Here is a 22942-nt window from a genome sequence, read left to right as displayed (position 1 = left end):
CGGTGTGTCCAGAGAGAGAAATATCTGCCTCTACCTAGGATCGAACTCACAGCCTCCTGATCGTGAGTCGAGAGCTCCACCTCGAGGCCACCGCACCACTCACTTTCCCTTTCTTCCAATGAGAACACCAAATAGCTTGGACAAGCAAAGTTTAATTCCGAAGAAACCGGACATTTTATTACATAAAACACTGGTCAAGACGTCTTCAACAACTTGCGGCCTCTGCTAACAGTTGGAGTTACAATTTCGCTTCTTGACGGTTTTGAACATACACGCCTTTGTAGACCCCATGGCCTGCTGTCTCCCCCCCCCCCTTTCGGTCCACGGTTTCAAGCCACGGCTTCTGCGGACGTGTCAACGAACAATTCTCGCAGTTCAGCGACGTCGTCGCTGGAGACGTGGATCCAGCCGTCCGAGCGGACGTGGTACAGGTTGACCGAGCCACCGGAGTAAGCATCCCGGTACGTGGCTTGATAGATCGCTCGGCGGGCCAGATCGTAGGCGTCTTCCACCGAGAGGTCGTGAGAGTAGCCACGGTCCATCACCCCGTAGGCGTAGACGGAACCGGAGCCCACTGAGAAGACGGTTCCCGAGATACGGTTCCCTTCGCTGTCCACGTAATAGAGACCTGAAAGACAAAGCAAAGAAACCAGGGTTAATGGAATCGACCGTAATTTTTCTACAATGGCCTTAAACCAGGGGTGAAATCCTACCGGTTTGGACCAGTTCGGGCAAACCGCTAGAGATTATGGGCATCAGTTCACCGAAACGGTAGCAATTACCCCTCCTTGGCTCCACCCACACTCGGCCGGTCGCCGCTCAACTCTTCCGGCAGAATTCAATGTTAAAGGCAGCAGAGAGACTGCTAACTTTTCTCCCTCCATTCAGAACGGAGCTGCTGCAGCCTGTCCCTTTAAGGTAGTCCCCAGGAGGGAGGGGGCCGGGAGGGAACCATAAAGGGAGCAGCAGCTCCACTGTGAATGGGGGGAGAAAAGTTAGCCTTCTCTCTGCCACAGAATTCAATGTTCAATGCAGCAGAGAGACTGCTAACTTTTCTCCCTCCATTCAGAACGGAGCTGCTGCAGCCTGTCCCTTTAAGGTAAAGTGACCAGATTTCAGCGATGGCAAAGCGGGACACCATTGACCGGGGGGGGGGGGCTGCGCATGCGCGCTGGGTCTCGCCACCTGGCTGAAGGAGGAGGAGCAGCTGCTGCACTGCTTCTCGGCTCTTCCAGGCAGGCTCACCTCTCCTCTCGGCTCTCGGCTCTTCCAGGCTGCCTCTGGCGGGCAAAGTCAAGCGGTGTCTCTTCTCCGCCCGCTCTCGCGAGAGCGGGAAATCTCGCGAGAGCGGGCAGAGGAAAGACGCTGCTTGATGTCTGTAACACCCACTCCCCCGCCTCTGCCTCCTCCTCTTGTGTTGCCGCCTCCCATTTTCAGAATGGGAGTGAATGGAGTCTGCGTCTGAAGGTGGGATTTTTTTAAAAAAATTGGGACTTTTTTGAAATGCCGCGGGACACGGGACAAATTATTAAAAAACGGGACTGTCCCGCCAGAAGCGGGACGTTACTTTAAGGTAGTCCCCAGGAGGAAGGGGGTGGGGAGAGAGCAGCTGGAACTGAGCCGTTTTTTTGCAAAAGGCAGGAAAACGGGGAAGGGGATTTTCCTGCCTGTCATCCATTCCTCAATCTCAGCACAGACTGAGGGAAGGATGGTAGGCAGGAATGTTCCCCTCCCCATTTTCCTGCCATTCGTGACAAGGAGTGGCTAGGAGGGGAGTGGCAGGTGAGGAGCCCCTCGATGTGAGCGATGTCGAGTTGGCCACGCCCACCCAGTCACATGACCTCCCCCAACAAGCCACGCCCACAGAACCGGTAGGGGAAATTTTTTAATTTCACCCCTGCCTTAAACCGCAGCTAAGCATGTGGCATTCTTCCTTTAAAAAATTAAAAAGGTTTTAATTAGGCGAAACACGCTTTCTGGTTGAAATCTACCGAGTTACTCCAAATTTTACCACCTTCAAATACAGAGAGTCTGCATTAATAGTCGTCTTTTCATCTTTCTGACTACCTAATTCCTTTTCTACTTATGACTAGAACTTTGTTGTTTGGATCTGTACGATTTGTATTTTTTTAATTGAGTTTCCTAGTGCGATTTATGTTGATTGGCTAGGTGGCTCAGTGGCTAAGACACCGAGCTTGTCAATCAGAAAGGTCGGCAGTTCGAATCCCTAAGTCTCCTGCCTGAGTAGGGGGTTGGACTAGATGACCTCCATGGTCCCTTCCAACTCTTGTTTCTGATTGCTTATTTAGTATCCTATGACTATCACAAAGTGCGGTATCTTATGATTTATGATGAATGTATTTTTATGATGACTATGATTTATCACTTATAGCTTTCATGTACAGTGAGAGCTTAAGCACCAAAGACTAATTCCTGGTGTGTCCAATCATATTTGGCTACTATGAGGGCAGGTTCCCCCTCCAGCAGGGCGCTGCTTATATTTCTACCTTGGCATATTTCATGCCATTCAGCCCTCCCAAATAGGAGGAGGAAAAGAAAGAGAAGAGCAGAAGGAGAGAAGAGGAGGGGGAGGAGAAAGAAAACGAAAGGAAAAAGGAGGAGGAAGAAAGAGGGGGGAAAGAAGAGGAGAAAGGGGAATGGAGGACGAGAAAGAAAAAGAGAAAGAGGAAAAAGAGCAGGAGGAGAAGGGGAAGAAGAGGAGGAGGAGAAAGAGGAAAGAGGAGGAAAAGAAGAGAAAGAAGAGCAGTAGAAAGGGGAGAAGAGGAAGGGGAAGGAAAGGAAGAGGAAAGAGGAGAGGAAGGGGAAAGGGGAGAAGGAAGAGGAATTCTTCCAAGTTGTTTTCCGGCCTTTTATTCTAAAGCTTTGCTAAGAAACCATAGCACTGCCATCCAAGCAGCAAAGCGGCTGCTGTCTACAGGGAGTAAGCCATAGTGTAAACAGAGGAAGAGGTCTTCAAAGAAACCATTTCAAGACAATACAAGGAAAGCGTATTATGGGGTTATTCAAATAAAAATTCACGGAGGGGTTCAAAATTAGAACAGATTTGTAGAGATGTGGGGGGGAAGGGAGAGACACACAGACAGCGAGAAAGAGGCAAAGAGACAGACAGGGGAGAGAGAGAGAGAGAGAGAGAGAGAGAGAGAGAGAGAGACAGGAGAGACAGACGGAGAGAGAGAGAGACAGAGAGAAAGATGAGAGAGAGAGAAAGAGAGAGACAGACAGACAGACAGACAGACAGACAGACAGGAAAGAGAGAGACACAGAGAAAAGAGAGAGAGAGAGAGAGAGAGAGAGAGAGAGAGAGATAGGAGACAGAGAGAGAAAGAGGGACACAGAGAAAGACAAATGAGAGAGACAGACAGAGATAGGAGAGAGTCACAGAGACACAAAGAAAGAGAGAGAGAGAGAGAGAGAGAGACAGAAACAGAGAGAGAGAGAGAAACTGAGCAAGAGACGGACGAGAAAGAGAGACGGAGACACAATGAAAGAGAGACAGAGAGAGAGAGACACAGACACACACAGAGAGAGAGAAAAAGAGAGAGAGAAGCTGAGAAAGAGAGACAGACGAAAGATAGAGAGACAGGAAAGAGACAGACGGAGAAAGAGGGACAGAGAGAAAGATGAGAGACAGACAGAGATAGGAGAGAGACAGAGACACAGAGAGAGACAGAGACAGACAGACAGACAGACAGACAGGAGAGAGACAGAGAGAGTGACAGATAGACACAAGAGACAGACAGAGAGAGACACAGAGAGAAAGGTGAGAGAGAGAAAGAGAGAGAGACAGACAGACATACAGACAGACAGGAAAGAGACAAGAGACACAGAGAAAAAAACAGAGAGAGAGAGGAGACAGAAAGAGGGACACAGAGAAAGACAAATGAGACAGACAGACAGAGATAGGAGAGAGAGACAGAAACAGAGAGAGAGAGAGAGAGAAACTGAGCAAGAGACGGACACGAAAGAGAGATGGAGACACAATGAAAGAGAGAGAGAGAGATAGACAGACAGAGAAAGAGAGAGAGAGACTGAGAAAGAGAGAGACAAGAGATAGACAGGAGAGAGAGACAGACGGAGAAAGAGGGATATAGAGAGAAAGATGAGAGACAGACAGAGATAGGAGAGAGACAGAGACACACAGAGAAAGACAGAGACAGACAGACAGACAGGAGAGAGACAGAAACACAAAGAGAGATAGACAAGAGATAGACAGGAGAGAGAGACAGACGGAGAAAGAGGGATATAGAGAGAGACAGATGAGAGACAGACAGACAGATAGGAGAGAGACAGAAACACAAAGAGAGAGAGAGAGAGAGAGACTGAGCAAGAGAGACAGATGAGAAAGAGAGACAGAGAGACACAGGCAGGAGAGAGAGACAGACAGAGACACAGAGTAAGAGAGACACAGAGAGACAGACAGGAGAGAAAGAGAGAGACACCCAGAGAAAGAGACAGAGAAGAAAGAGAGACCCCGTACTATATTTCCAGGGAACCAATGAAGGACTTTGAGAGAAGATGGCTGGCTGGGGAATTCTGGGAGTTGAAGTCCACCCGTCTTAAAATCGCTGAGGTGAAGAAACACTAAGCTTGGAAGAACAACCCCACAGCACAGGGAGGAGGGGAGGGAGAAAGACCATGCCTATGATTGATAATCCCACTCCAAAATTTATTTACTTCCCCGTTCAGGTACTTCAGCAGAAATTTATTCTCGCCGTGTTATTTCAGAACCGTAGCGCCATCCACCAAACGCACATTTGGTGACATTTCTCTCAAGTACCAGCCAGCTTGATCCCCCGGGAGTTAATGGAAACGGATCTATTTACACAAAACGCTTGGAGAATTTCTAGAGGTGGCTTCGGGGACCCTCGGAAAAACCCTTCAGGCCACAAGCAATTTAAGTGAAATTTATAGCTTTTATCCCCCCTCCTCCTCAGGACGATGGCAAACCTGCCCAGCCGAGCAGAATCAACACAAGAGTACAAATCGACGACGACAACACAATAGCCCGAAGGGTTTTTAGGCTTCTGGGTTATCTCTTGTCTAGCTGTGGCACAGCCCAAACGCAGGGGGAAAAGTTATGTATGGCGGGAGGCAAACACCGCATACTTTGCAAAAACCGAGCTGCCAGTGCCTCAAATTTACAGCGTTAAGATAAAGATGACTAAATAAATAAACCTGTGGCGTCTCCATTAATGGGTTGGCATTCTGCTCAGGAAAAAAGGAATAAAAAGGCAAATTGCAAGATAGAATCCGCCTCAATAACCTTGCACAACGCTCACACATATATATATGTATATATATATTGCAATGCTGGGAGTTTTGAATGTCCCGATTTTGGGCAAGATTTTGGGCGGCTCAGACGCTGAGCTTGTCGATCGGAAAGGTCGGCAGTTCAGCGGTTCGAATCCCTAGTATAGATCTCCTGCGTGAGCAGGGGGTTGGACTAGATGACCTCCAAGGTCCCTTCCAACTCTGTTACTGTTGTTATTATGATTACAATTGGGCCCGAAGCTTGTCTTGCTGAGCGAGGCAGTTGTAAAGTGAATTTTGTCCCATTATAAGGGGGGGACCCTTTGAGAACTGGATGCGACCACCCTGCACATCTGCGCCAACTCAGGAAGCTCAAACTGCCCAAAGAGCTGCTGATCCGGTTCTACAGAGGAATGATTGAGTCTGTCATCTGCACCTCTATAACTGTCTGGTTTGGTTCTGCAACCCAACAAGACAGACACAGACTTCAGAGGATAATTAGAACTGCAGAAAAAATAATTGCTACCAACCTGCCTTCCTAGTGAGGGCCCGTATACTGCACAAATCAAAAAGAGGGCTGTGAAAGTATCTACACACCCCTCGCATCCTAACATAAATTGTTTCAATGTCTACCCTCAAAACGACGCTATAGGGCACTGCACACCAGAACAACTAGACACAAGAACAGTTTTTTCCCCGAAGGCCATCACTCTGCTTAACAGAGTGGGAAACTAATTCCCACAACACTGTCAAATAATTTACTAAGACTGTATTACTATTCTTCTCTTCCTTACTAGTATCTATCTCTTCCCACTTATTACTATAACCACGTTGCTTGTATCTTTCAATTATATTGTTTTTGTTTCCTAGTACGAATTGATAGCTTATTAGTAACCTTGACTATCACTAAGTATTCTATCTTTTTATTCTTGATGAATATTCTCCTTATGTACACTGAGAACATATACACCAAAGACAAATTCGTTGTGTGTCCAATCACACTTGGCCAATAAAGCTCAGACGAGGGCTCTGCGTCGGAGGCAGAGACAGCAGTGAGGCAAAGGAACAGCTGGAGCCCCTTCCCAGTGTGCGCAGCCGCAGAGCTGCCAGAAGACAAGAACAACTAAGAAAGAAGGGTCGACTTGGGGGTAAAGCCACACGTTGGAGGCGACTGGCCCCTCCCAGAGGAATCAAAAGAGGAGCGAACAGGGAGGGGGCTTTTGCAGGAAATAATTCGTTCGTTTGGTGGTTTCAAGAGTGGGAAGATCTGTCTGTGACTCAGAGCCTCTGTGCCAAGTTTGGCCTTGCACCGCATTTACATTGCAGCTTGCCAAGCGAGAGAAGGTCTGTGTTGATAAATATTCCTTTGAAAAAACTGTTTGGGCAGGCCTTGCCGACTGTGAATGAAAGGAATTCAGTCATGTGTGAAGGGTTTTCGGGCTTCTGGGTTATCTCTTGTCTAGCTGTGGCACAGCCCAAACGCAGGGGAAAAAGTTATGTATGGCGGGAGGCAAACACCGCATACTTTGCAAAAACCGAGCTGCCAATGCCTCAAATTTACAGCGTTAAGATAAAGATGACTAAATAAATAAACCTGTGGCATCTCCATTAATGGGTTGGCATTCTGCTCAGGAAAAAAGGAATAAAAAGGCAAATTGCAAGATAGAATCCGCCTCATTAACCTTGCAAAATGCTCACACACACACACACACACACACACACACACACACACACACACACACATATATATATATTTTGCAATGCTGGGAGTTTTGAATGTCCCGATTTTGGGCAAGATTTTGGGCGGCTCAGACGCTGAGCTTGTCGATCGGAAAGGTCGGCAGTTCAGCGGTTCGAATCCCTAGTATAGATCTCCTGCGTGAGCAGGGGGTTGGACTAGATGACCTCCCAAGGTCCCTTCCAACTCTGTTACTGTTGTTATTATGATTACAGTTGGGCCCGAAGCTTGTCTTGCTGAGCGAGGCAGTTGTAAAGTGAATTTTGTCCCATTATAAGGGGGGGACCCTTTGAGAACTGGATGCGACCACCCTGCACATCTGCGCCAACTCAGGAAGCTCAAACTGCCCAAAGAACTGCTGATCCAGTTCTACAGAGGAATGATTGAGTCTGTCATTTGCACCTCTATAACTGTCTGGTTTGGCGCTACAACCGAACAAGACAGACACAGACTTCAACGGATAATTAGAACGGCAGAAAAAATAATTGCTACCAACCTGCCTTCCCAGTGAGGACATGTATACTGCACGAATCAAAAAGAGGGCTGCGAAAATATCTACACACCCCTCGCATCCTAACATAAATTGTTTCAATGTCTACCCTCAAAACGACGCTATAGAGCACTGCACACCAGAACAACTAGACACAAGAACAGTTTTTTTCTCGAATGCCATCACTCTGCTTAACAGAGTGGGAAACTAATTCCCACAACACTGTCAAATAATTTACTAAGACTATATTACTATTCTTCTCTTCCTTACTAGTATCTTATCTCTTCCCACTTATTACTATAACCACGTTGCTTGTATCTTTCAATTATATTGTTTTTGTTTCCTAGTACGAATTGATAGCTTATTAGTAACCTTGACTATCACTAAGTATTCTATCTTTTTATTCTTGATGAATATTCTCCTTATGTACACTGAGAACATATACACCAAAGACAAATTCGTTGTGTGTCCAATCACACTTGGCCAATAAAGCTCAGACAAGGGCTCTGCGTCGGAGGCAGAGACAGCAGTGAGGCAGAGGAACAGCTGGAGCCCATTCCCAGTGTGCGCAGCCGCAGAGCTGCGAGAAGACAAGAACAACTAAGAAAGAAGGGTCGACTTGGGAGTAAAGCCACACCTTGGAGGCGACTGGCCCCTCCCAGAGGAATCAAAAGAGGAGCGAACAGGGAAGGGGCTTTTGCAGGAAACAATTCGTTCGTTTGGTGGTTTCAAGAGTGGGAAGATCTGTCTGTGACTCAGAGACTCTGTGCCAAGTTTGGCCTTGCACTGCATTTACATTGCAGCTTGCCAAGCGAGAGAAGGTCTGTGTTGATAAATATTCCTTTGAAAAAACTGTTTGGGCAGGCCTTGCCGACTGTGAATGAAAGGAATTCAGTCATGTGTGAAGGGGTTTTGGCCGGGATCAAGACTCTGCTTCCTGCTTTTTAGGGAAGCCTGCCTGGGTCAGAACACAACTTCTCAAAACAAAAACGATACACTGGATGTAATTTTTCCAAGGGACCACTGGACAATTGCATCTGGCGCACAGAACTCCTGGCTCCGCTTCTGTGAACAATTATGCAGGGAAATATTGCGTGGCTAAACGTGCAACATACAGAGAGAACGGCAAGCAAGTCAAGACAAGAAACGACGATAACGGACACCAGAGCCATTCCAGCAAAATTTAAAGAACTGCATAACGTGTCAACAAAATAGAAGAGTTGAAAATTCTGGTTTTCAGTAACTCATTTGAAAGCAAATGTCTCCAAAAGACCAACATTTAAAAATACTCAATCAGGCTCTCTTTGTGCCCTTTACTTTTCTTCAAGATGTTTCTCGGGATTTATGAAAAGAAATATAAAATCAAAAAGCCGGCTTCTACTCCAGATGATTCCACGTCCGTTGCTTCTCTGCTTCCGCTGTGACTGCCCCAGCTTCGCTGCGGCTCATTCAATGGCCGCTATCTCAGTCGTCTGGTTGAAAGGCTACTTCTGCCTAACCAGGGAATTACAATTTCCCTGTGTTAGCCAGTTTGTGCCTCTCTTGCTCACTGTCCCTCCGAGACAGTTTCGGTCAATAAAGACCCCCAAATGTCTTCGATATCAACGTTTTCTCAGAAGCATCAGAGAAAAGCGTTGTGTTTTGCCTGTCCTCCCTCCTCTCCTGGCAACAGGAAGGGCATCTGGCCAGTAAACATTCAGCTCCATTCAGTTGCCCAGACTGCATCCCACAAGGGATTACAGGGCCGTTAAAAAGACGATGATATAAAGCCAATAATAAACGAAATGCACAACGTGTTCAGAGAGCATTCAGACTTTCGCCAGTTTTGTCCATTTTGTTATGCTGCAATCTGATTCTGCCATTGTTGAAATTCAATTCCCCCCCTCCATTAATCTACAAAAGAAAGAGGTAATTTTTTTCCTCACCTGGTCCTCTCTTGTCCCAGCCACAGATCATGGTGCCCATGGACAGGCCCATGCCTTTATACTGGTACACCATATTGGCTAAGAGCTTGGAGGCAGCTGCCACCGAAATCCTCTCCTTGTTGCGGAGTTCGTAAATACGACACTGCCGGGCGAGGAGCCGTTCCCAGAAGCTGCAGTCCGCCGCCCCGCCAGCCATGGTGCCCAACAGGTAAGGGTTAATCTCAATGATTTTTTTGACAGTCTGCGAAGCGACGTACACGCCAGCCGTGGACCGCGAATCCGCCGCCACAATTACACCGTGCTGGAACTGGAGAAACCAAGCAAGAGAGACCGCCGAAGATCAAAAATTAGGTCAAATCTATGTGTTACGGCCACAATTGAGCCCCAAACGTCCATCGCTAAGGGAGAATGTTGAGCGAGCTTCGTCCCCCTGTTATAAGCTCCCTTGCTACGGTCATTAAGTGAATGGCTGCAATTGTTAAGTTGGCCAAAGGTAGTAACTGTCGGAGTATATTCATGAACTGGAATAGGGCATAGCAACAGGTCAGCCAATGAGGGCTGTTTGGTAACTGAAACATAATATTTATATGGGATCATAAGAGACAGTTTGGAGCCTGGGTTTGGCTTAACTGTTCTGTATAAAAGCTTGAGGGCACTGCTTCCATTTTGTGCTGTGTTTGTACTTGCTATTTCTCTTCTCTACAACATGGAAAAACCTACAACGGTATTGTATATAAAGACATTTTCTTATGTAGATGAATCCTGCAGGATTATTTCTTATTATTTTTTTTTTACATTTATATTCTGCCCTTCTCCGAAGGCTCAGGGCGGCTTACATTGTGTAAGGCAATAATTTCATCCTATTTGTATATTTATATACAAAGTCAACTTATTGCCCTCCCCAACAATCTGGGTCCTCATTTTACATACCTTATAAAGGATGAAAGGCTGAGCCATACCACACAATTATTTACCGTATATACTCGAATATAAGCCGATCCGAGTATAAGCCGAGGTCCCCAATTTTACCCCAAAAACTGGGGTAAACTGGGGACTCGAGTATAAGCCGAGGGAGGGAAATGAGGCACCACCTGAAACCTCCTCCCTCAGCTGAGAAGGCTGGCCCCCGCCCGCCTCTCACTGCACCGGCAGGGCTTCAAAATGTGAAAAAAAGAAAAAAAGTATAAAGATATATACTGTATAGAGGGCTTAAAAAAAAAACTCGAGTATAAGCCGTATAGACCCGAGTATAAGCCGAGGGGACGTTTTTCAGCACAAAAAACGTGCTGAAAAACTCGGCTTATACTCGAGTATATACGGTAATTGTGCGCCTGAGTATGTGTGCAACAACAAAGTCTTGACACTTTGCCACCGTCGTTAAGTGAATGGCCACAATTGTTAAATTGGCCAAAGGTAGTAACTTGGTCACTGTGGGTCGTTATGCGAATTCGGGTTTTCCCATTGAGTTTGTTGGTCAGAAGGTCACAAAAGGGAGAGTTGTGACTCCGGGACACTGCAAGGGTCATAAATAGGAGCTGGTTGCCAAGCGTCTGAATTTTTTTATTAAATTGTTTTTTTATTAAATGCAATTCTTAGCACTTTATAAACATTGTGTTGTCTGGGTATCTAATTTGCTTTCAAGCGTCTGAATTTTGATCGTGTAATCATGGGGATGTTGCAACGGTCGTGTGAAAAATACTCGTTAAGTCATATTTTCAGTGCTTTTACTAAATAAATTATAAGTCGAGGACTACCTGTACAGGTATATCTTGGGTTGTTCCGGAAGGCCCTCACAGCCTCTGGATGTTAAAGAGGCAGACAAGTCAAAACTCCCATTTTTATTTCTTAAAGCAGCTTCACAACCCTTGGCAAGATGTGGGGACTTCAATTCCCAGAATTCCCCAGCCAGCCAGGAATTCTGGGAGTTCAAACCTTGACTGTCAATCATTTAGTGTCAATTGTCTGGACCGGCAAACCATATTGGTTGAGAAACACTGGATTAAATCTTCATTAACTCCTTTTATTCAGTGATCCCTTCCCCTATTTTTCCGTGAAACGACGACCTGCAGAAAAATCTGCGTTAAAAGAGATTATTCTAAATTCAGCCCCGTAGCTGAAGAGTTTGGATGACTCCGATGGCACCTTTTCGAATTACAGGCGGTCCTTGACTTACAAGAGTTTGGTTAGCGACCGTTCAAAGTTACGATGGCACTGAAAAGTGACTTGCGACCGTTTTTCACACTTAACGACCATTTGTAGCATCCCCCTGTGGTCACGTGATCAGAATGCAGATGCTTGGCAGCTGACTCGCATTTATGACGATCGCATTGTCCTGGGGGGGTCATGTGATCCCTTTTTGTGACCTTCTGACAAGGAAAGTCAATGGGGAAATCAGATTCACTTAACAACCACGTCACTAACTGAACTGCGATGATTCAATTAACAACTGAGGCAAGAAAGATCATGAAATGGAGCAAAACTCAATTAACAAATGTCTCACTTAGTAGCAGAAATCTTAGGCTCAATGGTGGTCGTAAATCGAGGACTACCTGTATGAAAAGACACCTGCAAAATGCAATTGAGCACCACCACTCTCCGACCCAGGCCTAGATAGGTAGTCCTCGACTTACAACCGTTCATTTAGTGACCATTCAAAGTTACAATGGCGTGGGGGAAAAAGTGACTTATGGCCATTTTTCGCACTCACGACTTTTGCAGCATCCCCCAATGATCGTAAATTCAGAGGCCGGGCAACTGTTTCATACTTACGACCGTGGCGGTGTCCCCAAAGTCATGGGATCTCCTTTTTTGCAACCTTCTGACAAGCACTGAAAAAAGGGACTTACGACCGTTTTTCACACTTACTTAACCAATGTCTCAGGCTCAACAGTGGTCGTAAATCAAGGATTATTAAAAGACACCTGCAAAGTGCAATTGAGCACCACCACTCTCCGACCCAGCCTAGACAGGTAGTTCCTCAACTTACAACAGTTCATTTAGTGACCATTCAAAGTTACAACGGCACGGGGTGGGGGAAAGTGACTTACGACCATTTTTCGCACTTATGACTATCGCAGCATCCCCCAATGATCGTAATTCAGAGGCCGGGCAACTGTTTCATACTTACGACCGTGGCGGTGTCCCCAAAGTCATGGGATCTCCTTTTTTTGCAACCTTCTGACAAGCACTGAAAAAAGGGACTTACGACCGTTTTTCACACTTACGACCCTTGTCGCCTTCCCCGTGGTCATGTGCTCAAAATCCAGACATTTGGTAACCGACTCACATTTACGACGGTTGCAATGTTCATGCGATCATCGTTTGCGAATTTCTGACCAAGAAAGTCAACAGGGAAGCCGGGCTCACTTAACAACCACCGGCCTAAGTTAACAATGGCAGTGATTCACTTAACGACTGTGACAAGAAAAGTCGTCCAAGGGGGCAAAACTCACTTAACCAATGTCTCAGGCTCAACAGTGGTCGTAAATCAAGGATTATTAAAAGACACCTGCAAAGTGCAATTGAGCACCGCCCTCTGACCCAGCCTAGACAGGTAGTTCCTCAACTTACAACAGTTCATTTAGTGACCATTCAAAGTTACAACGGCATGGGTTGGGGGAAAGTGACTTACGACCATTTTTCGCACTTATGACTATCGCAGCATCCCCCAATGATCGTAATACAGAGGCCGGGAAACTGTTTCACACTTACGACCGTGGCAGGGTCCCCTTCTGGTCATGCGATCCCCTTTTTGCGACCTTCCGACCAGCCAAGTCCAGGGGTGGGGGTTTCACTTAACAACCAGGTTTACTACTTTATCAGCTAGGGCAACCCACATAACGACTGCGGCAAGAAAGGTTGTAAAATGGGGCAAAACTCAATCAAGATCGCACTTAACAGCTGCTTTTTTGGGGGTTGTGGTCGTAAGTCGAGGACTACCATAAAAATAGCGCAAGAGGCACGTAAATCATTTTTTTTAATTTAAAAAATCACGATTTTGGGCCCTTTGTGAAGCTCAGCGAGGTTCCCCAGCCCTGCAGGGCTTTCCCGTCCTCTGGGCAGCCCTCACCAGCTCCGCAGAGCCTCCAGCTCCTCTCAAAGTCTACCTTGGCTCTCCCGCCGCCTGCCTACCTTGAAAGCCAGGGTGGTGGTCCCGTGTTCCAGCTCGATTTTGGCGTCGCCCGCCGTCAGCCCGGCGTAAGGGGCGGCCAACGCCAGGTCTCCTGACATTTTCGCCCCGCCGCGAAGGCCCGGCGCCCCCACGCCGAAGAAACCGGGCCCATTCGAGGGGACTTGAGGCTCCAACAAACTGGCCAGCGCCATCTTAAGTGAGGGCAATTCACCGTGACTCAGGAAAGCGCTTACGGCCTCCAGGCTATATAGATGCCGGGCGCCATGTCGGGTGAGGGCAAGAGACCGCGTCAAGTCGTAAAAAAAGACGCGACCGCGCCGGACTAGCTGTTTTGGATAACAATGGAGACGCCATGTTGGATGAAGGCAAGATTTTAACTTCGGCGCCAGATTCAGCTGCTTTTGGATAACAATGGGGGGACGCCATGTTGGATGAGGGCAGGATTTAACTTCGGCGCCGGATTTAGCTGCTTTTGGATAACAATGGGGGGACGCCATGTTGGATGAGGGCAGAATTTAACTTCGGTGCCGGATTTAGCTGCTTTGGATAACAATGGGGGAGATGCCATGTTGGATGAGGGCAAGGCTGAGCTTGCCAGGCCGGTTGGTCCGCCCGATGTTTTATGAGTTCTGGGAAGGGAAACAAAAAAAGAAAGAAACATTGTTGAAATCCAAATTTATTCCACTTTAGGGAAGTAAATAACCCAAAAAGGAGTCCGTTTTGATTTCTGCAGGATGCAATCTGTGCCACGCAGAGTTCTCCCGGGGAACTCACTGCCTCATGATGGCACTGGAGTACAAAGAGATTCAACGATAGCAAATCGATACTGTAACGTTCACACAAGAGGCATTTTGGTGTAGTGGGTTAAGGCTTTGGGCTCTAGACACAGGAGACAATGAGTTCTAGTCCTGCCTTGGGTACCGAGCCAGCTGGGTCACCTTGGGCCGGTCACTTGCTGAGCCCAACAAAAGAGCCAATGCCAAACCACTTTTAAAAAAAAAACTTGGCAAGAAAAGGTGCAGAGACAGTCTTCAAGAACCAGACATGATTGAAAGGAAAATAGATAGACAGACAGACAGACAGACGATGGATGGATAAATGTAGATTGATGATAGACAGAGAGAGAGAGATGGATAATAGGTGATTATAGAAATGATGGTGATAGATATGATTGAAAGGAAAATAGAGAGAAAGACACAGACAGACAGACAAGACAATGGATGAATAAATGTAGATAGATGAGAGAGACAGAGATGGATAATAGATGGTTATAGAAATGGTGATAGATAGATAGATAGATAGACAGATAGATAGATAGATAATAGGTAATTATAGAAATGATGGTGATATAGATAGATGGGTAGATAGATAGATAATAGGTAATTATAGAAATGATGGTGAAATAGATGATAGATAGATAGATAGATAGCAAGTCATCTGTGTAGCAAGTTTGGTTAAAATTGCTCAAGGCGTTCAAGAGTTATGCTGGAACACACACACTTAGAAATACACACCCACCCACCCACACCGAGGGGTGTTAGGGGTATCTTACCCCCACAAAATTTGTTTCCAGAGAATAAGTCATCTGTGTATCAAGTTTGGTTGAAATTGCTTGAGCCATTCCAGAGTTATGCTGAACACACACACACACACACACACACACTGAGGGATGTTATGGGTGTGTTACCCGCACAATATTTTTTTCCAGAGAGTAAGTCATCTGTGTAGCAAGTTTGGTTAAAATTGCTTCAGGTGTTCCAGAGTTATGGTGGAACACACACAGACACACACAACCACACACCCACACACACCAGGAGTGTCTTACCCCCCACAGTATTTGTTTCCAGAGTGTAAGTCATCTATGTACCAAGTTTTATTGAAATTGCTCGAGCCGTTCCAGAGTTATGCTGGAACACACAGAGAGAGAGAGAGATAGACACAGACAATGGATGAATAAATGTAGATAGATGAGAGAGATGGATAATAGATGGTTATAGAAATGGTGATAGATAGATAGATAGATAGATAGATAGATAGATAGATAGATAGATAAACTAGAGATAGATAGATAGCTATAAGAGATTAGAGATAGATAGAGATAGATAGATAGATAGATAGATAGATGTAAATAGCTAGAGAGAGATAGATAGATAACTAGAGATAGATAGATAGCTAGAGATAGATAGATATAGATAGAGAGAGAGAGATATATAAGATAGATAGATAGATAGATAGATAGATAGATAGATTGATAGATAGTAGAGATTGAGATAGATAAAATGAATTTAGTTTACATGGCTGCCCATCTCTAACAGGTGACTCTGAGGGGCTAACCCACCACAAAACAAAAGCAAAGGTAAACCAATACATCATCGCTGATAGGTTGCTAATTTATTTTCTTTTACAAAATAAATGTTTTTTTTTTTTTACATCAGGCCAGGTTATTACTTGCATGGATGGACCCCCTTCCAAGGACCTCCCGGAACACTTACCTTCTTCCCCGCAGAAAAAAGGAAATTCAATCCCAATTTTATATCTGTAGAAAGCTTTAGAACGGTCGTAATAGTTTCGCTTCCATGCTGATGCGCTGAACATTCTCCATGGGAAGGTGTCTCTTAAGATTTGTGATCTCTCTACAGAAAATAGCTTTGGTGGGTTTTGTTTTTTTTGGTGTGCTTTTGTTCCTGTTTATTCCCTGTACCTGGCGTTCGTATTCCTCTTTAATCTTCTTTTAAAAATGATCAAGGAACTAATGACATTTGGGCCACCGAACAGGTGGAATTAATCATAGTCAATTCCATTAAATTTTGTAAGGGTTCCCCTTGACTTACAGAATCACAGAATGGCAGTGTGGGAAAGGGATCTCGGAGGTCTTCTAGTCCAACCACCTGCTCAAGCAGGAGACCCTACATCCGTGATGTAGCCATTTCTGCGGGCATCTGAGCCGTCACCCTAGGTCCGCGATGGCAAACCTATGGTACGCGTGCCACAGGCCCTAGGCCAGCTCCAGCGCGCAGGTGTGAGCCAGCCAGTTGATTTTCAAGCCTTCCAGACTCACCGGAAGTCAGGAAACTGGCCGTTTCCGACCTCTGGAGGGCCTCCGGGATGGTGGTGAAGGCCATTTTCGCCCTCCCCAGGCTCCAAGAAAGTCTCTGGAGGCTGGGGAGGGCAAAAAAGACGGGCCTATCAGGCCCACCGTGCCAAAAGTGTGGGGAGCGTGGGATGGGGGAGTGCATGTATGCCCAAAGGGGTGGGGGCAGGGGGATTGAATTATGGGTGTGGCTACGTGTGCGCGTGACCTCCCCCATGCTCCCCACACTTTTGGCACGCTTTTAACCTCAAAGAGGTTAACTATCACTGCCTTAGGTCAGCTCCACTGCCGATGCGCGCGTGCCTCCATCGGGCAGCGGATTTTTGGGTCTCTGCCGCGCACGCAGGATGTGCGCTCATGCCTATGCCGGCCCTCCCTTCCCAGGAGTCTCCATGCAGCTTGTTTTGCAGGGCTCGCGCGGAGGCTCTGGGAGGGCAAAAAAATGGGCCTACTGGAAGTCCGGAAACAGGCCATTTCCGGCCTCCGGAGGCTTGAGGGAGGCCTGCGACGCTCAAAATGGGGTCACACACGCGTGTGCGGGGGTGGGGAAGCGCGGGAGAGTCGCACGTGCCTGCGCAGGGGGGGATGGGGACCGCAGGGGGAATTGCGCGTGCATGCGCAGGGGTGCGGGGCGTGCGTGGGGGGGCATTGCATTATGGGTGTGAGCTTTTGGCACCCGAGGAAAAAAAAAGGTTAGCTATTACTGCCCTGCATCATTTCAGAAAGTGGTGGGTTTCACATATTCTTACCACCGGATCGCCGCGCGCACGCTCGCTTTGCACGTCTGCCTTCCGCACAAGTGCCCGGCCTTCCACACATGTGCCCGCTCTCGAAAACGTGGCTAAATAGGATGGCATTATGCCAGGGCGGGAGGGCGGGCCCACTCACAGTAACCGCGATCGGTTCTCCCAAACCGGTGCGAACCGGCTGAATACCACCTCTGATTTCAGACAAATGGCTGTCCTCTTAAAACCTCCAGTTATGGAGCGCCCACAACTTCTCGAGGCAAGCCGTTCCATTGGTTCATTTAGTGACCGTTCAACATAATTGGAAAAAAAAGGGACCTACGGCCATTGTTTACACTTACAGTCACTGCAGCATCCTCCAACCGACTCACCTTTACGACGGTTGAAGTGTCCCGAGATCACGCGATTTCCCCCTCTTGTGACCTTCGGACGAGCAAAGTCAATGGGGTAAACCCGATGCACTTAATAACCGTGTAGCTAACTTCACAGCTGCCATGATTCACTTAACGACGGAGGCAAGAAAAGTCATAAAATCGGGTAAAACTCACTTAACAAATGTCTTTGTTTAGCAATCTAAATGTTGGGGTCAATTGTGGTTGTGCATCAAGGACTATCTCTAACAATAACCTAACTTTTTTTTTTTTCAAAAGGTGGAACTGGAAGAACTAAAATAACCACTTCAAGTCTCTAGACCTCTCTTTCTCTTTGACCCTGTGGGAAGTTTAATATCAAAATATACTTCATTCTTTATGCTGCTTCCATTGTCTCTTAAAACATTAATAGAATCCCCAACGGACAGAGAATCAGCCTCCCCACTAGATAACCGACAGTCAAAATGAAACTAAGTTAATCAAGTAAAAATAGCAAAATGGAGGGAAATCTTTTACTCGAACTTCCTCAAACCCCCTAATCCACATATCAAAGGATAAGGTCTGTAAACACAAAGAAGAGTTAATTAAATTAGATTTCCCAGCGGAACGGCATGAACAAACATATACACACACACATATACAAACGCCACTCAAGTGTCACCTTAAAATCAGCACATAGACACTTCCACACCTCAGCCAAGCTGCCCCCCCTCCCACCATGAAAATCGGTCGCCGTACCCCATTTCTCTGCAGCTGCCCTTAACGGCAAAAGGTTTGCTTTCGGGAAATAAATATTTCTTCTTTCCTCACAATTGTACAGATTTATTTATTTATTTATTCCATTTATATACCGCCCTTCTCCCGAAGGACTCAGGACGGTTTACAGCCAAATAAAAAGCAAAATACAAAAATTAAAAACATTTTAAAATCTAAAATTCAATTCGGCCAAAACGAATAAAACAGTAATAAAACCATAGTAAAAAGCCACATTAAAATACGTTAGGCCAGCCCTGCATGGCGAAACAAGAAGGTCTTTAACTCGCGTCGGAAGGTCTGGAAGTCGGGGAGTTGGCGTATCCCTGGAGGCAGCTCGTTCCAGAGGGCAGGAGCCCCCACGGAGAAGGCCCTCCCCCTGGGTGCCGCCAGTCGACATTGTTTGGCTGACGGTACCCTGAGGAAGCGCACAGGTCGCTGGGAGGCTATTGGTGGCAGCAGGCGGTCCTGTAAGTAACCCGGTCTTATGCCATGGAGCGCTTTAAAGATGGTAACCAACACCTTGAATCTCATGTTTAAGCTTGCTCGCTCAACTCACCCCAAATTGGAACCCCAAATTATTCTACTGACAACTGCAATTTCCAACATCTGGAACAAGCGTCGCAACTTTTCCCAAGATCGCAGGAGCCAAAATATGCTCAGTTCTTGCCATAAAGTTAAACCGCTCGAGAAGTAAATTAGAATAAATTCGAAGAGAATCTCCACGGGATTTTGGAGCGCCAATGAAGTGTGTAAAGACAGTCCCCAGCTGTCTCCCGCTATCCAGATACACACCTCCGGCACATCTGTGGCACGTACACTTTTTTTTTCTTGTTCACTCTTGTTTCCCAACCTCGGGAAGGACAGGCAGGGGTGCGGTGGGGTGGGGTGGAGACAATTCAACGTCGCCCCCGCGGAGGACGCGTGGTTAGGAAAGACTAACAGCTGTTAACAATAAGCATCGTTTTGGGGTCAGGCGAGGAAGAGACAAAGCCAGGAATAACCTTGGCAAGAGGACAAACCATTTTTAGGTTGGGAACGCCAGTCTCGGCCGCAGGGAAAGTCAAACCTGAATTAAGGTGTTCTTATTCGCCAGCCGTTTTGTGTCCTGTCCTTGTATTCCAGGACAGGTCACCCAAAAAACGACATTGAACGCCGCATGCAGCGAAGGTATCTTGGGTACCAAAACGCAACTGCCGGATTGCTCAAGAGAAATTGTCCTAAAAACAGCATCCCAAGAGTAAAAATCAAGTTGTTTCTCTCCCTCCCAAGAGGGAGCAGTGGGTGCCAATCAAAGACACTCTTGGAACAAAAGAGAGATTCTTTCCTTGTCTTATGTTTTGCTCAGCCCCATCCCAAAGGGTTAGGCTAAAAAAAACCAGTCCTAAACAGGGGTGGGATTCAGCCAATTTGGGAGAACCGGATGCTAATTTTACATTTGGTTTGTCTAATCCAGTGGTTCTCAACCTTTATAGTGCTGCGACCCCTTTAATACAATTCCACACGATGTGGCGACTCCTTTAATACAATTCCCCATGATGTGGCGACCCCAACCGTAAAATTATTTTCGTTTTGAATTTATCGCGCCTGAAGCCGTATTGGCTAGCGATCTGAACTGCTTGCGATTGCCTTGAGGACGGAGGCATTAAAGCGGAGACTCCTCCCCTATTAAGTTTATGGCGCCTGAAGCCAGATTAGGCTAGCGATTGGGAGCGATTGCAGCTGGCTTGAGAGGGAGACATCAGAGGAAAGATTTCTCTCTTTTTTAATTCATCGCGCCTGAAGCCGAATTTGGCTAGCGATTTGAAGAGCCTGCAGCTGGCTTGTGGACTCAACCATTGGAGCGCGATTCTTCGACTCGCAAGTATACTTCCCATATTTCCGATGGTCTTAGGCGACCCCTGGCAAATCGTCATTTGAACCCCAGCGGGGTCCCGACCCACAGATTGAGAACCGCTGGTCTAACCGGTAGTTTCAAGGACTGGCTGGCCCCATCTGCCCCTCCCCGCCATTCCGAGGAGTCTCCATATGGCCCGTTTTGAATGCCAGGTAAGTGTAGTGCCCATGTGGAGGCTCTGGGAGGGTGAAAAACAGGGTTCTGGGCTCATTTTCAGCCTCTGGAGGGCCTCTGGAGCCCGGGGTGGCCATTTTCACCTTTCCTGAGGCTTGAGATAAGCCTCCGGAGCTTGGGGAGGGCGAAAATGCCCATCCCTGTGGTGCCCACAGCAATTTTTGAATCCCACCCCCTGGTCCTAAGTCCCTTTTTCCAGCACAGTTGTAATTTCGCACGGTCACTAAATGAACTGTTTGTGGAGTGGTGTGGTGGCCTAGAGATGGAGCACCCACCTCACAGTCAGGAGGGCTGTGAGTTCGATCCTAGGTAGAGACAGATATTTCTCTCTCTGTCTCTCGGCACAATGAGAATATATGTCTGCTGAACACAACTCCGCATTGGTGACAGGAAAGGCATCTGGCCAGTAAAAAAACACTCTGCTAGCTCCGTTCAGCTGCCCAGACTCCACCCGCAAGGGATTTTACAGTAATTAAAAGAGGACAATGATTATGGGGACATGTGGAATGGTGCCATGGCCTAGAGGTGGAGCTTTCGCATCACAATCAGGAGGCTGTGAGTTCGATCCTAGGTAGAGACAGATATTTCTCTCTCTGTCTCTCAGCACAATGAGAATATATGTCTGCTGAACACAACTCCACATTGGTGACAGGAAAGGCATCCGGCCAGTAAAAAACACTCTGCTAGCTCCATTCAGTTGCCTAGACCCCACACTCTCAAGGGATTATTGGGTCGTTAAACGATGATGATGACTAAATGAACTGTTTGTAAGTAGAGGACTCTCCATACTGGGTTATCGGCCTTGCTCGCCGAGACTATTCTTCAAGACGAATTTTTATTCCTTTCTTCCCACACCGGTGTGCTTTTCTAAGACTGCTTGGGATACAGAGGTCCCGAATTCGAATCCAGAAGAAGGTGCACCGTACCACTCTTTAGAAAAGCTTGAAGCTGGGGGCCAAGATAGGCTGCGGCATCGAATTCCACCTCCGTTTGATGAAAACATCTAAAAGCATCCCATTTAGGGAGATAATTGAGCCCTGACATGGGCCCAGACCTGCTCTCCGACGCTTGCAACCTAATGCTGCTGCTTCTCTCAAATCTTGCTCCACGTCCCAAGAAATATAATCCTTAGCTCCTCCGCGTCACCCTCCCCTCTTCCTCCTCCAGTTGACCTGGGCCCCCCTCTCCCCATCCGAGCAAAGGGGCTCATCCTTTAAATGCTCTCCTCCCCTCGCTTTCTATTTTCTTGCCAAATGGCGCTCCAGGACGTTGTCAGAAAGAGGGACCCTTCGCAGGCACCTCCTTGGGTTCAGCCATCACCCGGTGGGCCCGAGGTGCCCCGTCCCTTCCTGCTGTCCCACGGCACCACCACGCTAGCTTTCCGCTGCAGCCACGGGGTGGTGGTAGCAGCGGACACTCGCTCTTCCTGCGCGGGTCTGGTATCCGACCCGTCTTCCCGCAAAGTCGTCACGCTGCACCAACATCTTATAGCAACCACGTCAGGGACTTCGGCCGACTGCGCTACCTGGCTGCGTCTCCTGCGCTGTGCGCTCCGCCTGAGACACCTTTCGGAAGGACGGCAGCCGAGCGTGGCTGGGGCAGCCAAGCTGCTCGCTCTCATGCTGCGGGGATGCACCCAGAAGGATCTCTGCGTGGCCACTTTGCTCTGCGGTTGGGATCGCCAGGGACCCGGCTTGCACTATGTCTACAGCGACGGGACCCGGTTCTCCGGGGACGTTTTGGCTGTGGGGTCCGGATCAACTTACGCCTACGGAGTGCTGGATGGCACCTATCGGTACGATCTACCCCGGGCGGAGGCGTTCTGGCTGGCTCGCCAAGCGGTGGCTCACGCTACCCACCGAGACGCTTATTCCGGCGGCAACGTGGATCTCTATCACGTCCGGCCCAACGGGTGGGTCTTCGTGTCGCGGGAAGATCTGAGTCAAGTTTATCGTGGCTTGGAGTTCCGTGCTGAAGAGGATGGAGACCGCAAAGAGGATCCTCACGAAGAGACCAACTAACACCCGTCTTTTCTGCTTAAGCAGCGGGTTGTGCTAGAAGACCTCCGAGTTCCCTTCCAACTGTTATTCTGTAACCCTTTAGCAGCAATCATGGTCTATTTTGATCGAGAAATCTATTGTTTTGAGCACGGAGAATGCCATAGATTGATTGTCAGGTGGGGAAGGGAAACTGTGCAAAATAAACCAGCTTGAGCGATATCAGTCTGGGCTCTTTTGTTCGGTTCCAGATCAAAGAGGGATCCATTTTCAGGACTCACGGGGCCTCCAAAAATGAAATCATTAGCCGACATGATGGGGAATAATCGACACAAGCCACTGGCTTGAGCCGACGTA

General features: G+C 47.4%; 2 protein-coding genes and 1 long non-coding RNA gene across 3 annotated transcripts; 1 reads left to right on the top strand and 2 right to left on the bottom strand.

Annotated features, from left to right (window-relative positions):
* Positions 1-146: 146 nt before the first annotated feature.
* PSMB5 (proteasome 20S subunit beta 5) lies at positions 147-13788 on the bottom strand. The gene is made up of 3 exons (XM_058183453.1): positions 13556-13788; positions 9425-9731; positions 147-628 (listed from the first exon to the last, which is right to left on the bottom strand). Exons 1-3 carry the CDS (start codon positions 13745-13747, stop codon positions 330-332), a joined length of 798 nt encoding a protein of 265 aa, XP_058039436.1. The 5' UTR covers positions 13748-13788; the 3' UTR covers positions 147-329.
* Positions 11007-13530, bottom strand: LOC131198626 (uncharacterized). The gene is made up of 2 exons (XR_009155123.1): positions 12599-13530; positions 11007-12239 (listed from the first exon to the last, which is right to left on the bottom strand). It is a non-coding gene; the product is annotated as an uncharacterized LOC131198626 (long non-coding RNA).
* Positions 13789-18618: 4830 nt separating the features above from the next.
* PSMB11 (proteasome subunit beta 11) lies at positions 18619-22609 on the top strand. Its single transcript, XM_058180464.1, has one exon. The coding sequence runs from the start codon at positions 21806-21808 to the stop codon at positions 22607-22609; it is 804 nt and encodes a 267-aa protein (XP_058036447.1). The 5' UTR covers positions 18619-21805.
* The last annotated feature ends 333 nt before the right edge of the window (positions 22610-22942 follow it).

Source organism: Ahaetulla prasina, chromosome 4, assembly GCF_028640845.1.
Source record: "Ahaetulla prasina isolate Xishuangbanna chromosome 4, ASM2864084v1, whole genome shotgun sequence".
Lineage (NCBI taxonomy): Eukaryota > Metazoa > Chordata > Lepidosauria > Squamata > Colubridae > Ahaetulla > Ahaetulla prasina.
This window is presented reverse-complemented; position numbering and strand designations above follow the sequence as displayed.

Coding starts and splice junctions, on each gene's coding strand:
- PSMB5 (XM_058183453.1), bottom strand. CDS start 13,747: ATGGCGCTGGCCAGTTTGTTGGAGCCTCAAGTCCCCTCGAATGGGCCC. Junction 9,732..13,555: donor CCACCACCCTGGCTTTCAAG/GTAGGCAGGCGG, acceptor TGGTTTCTCCAG/TTCCAGCACGGTGTAATTGT. Junction 629..9,424: donor CTGGGACAAGAGAGGACCAG/GTGAGGAAAAAA, acceptor TTTGTCTTTCAG/GTCTCTATTACGTGGACAGC.
- PSMB11 (XM_058180464.1), top strand. CDS start 21,806: ATGCTCTCCTCCCCTCGCTTTCTATTTTCTTGCCAAATGGCGCTCCAG.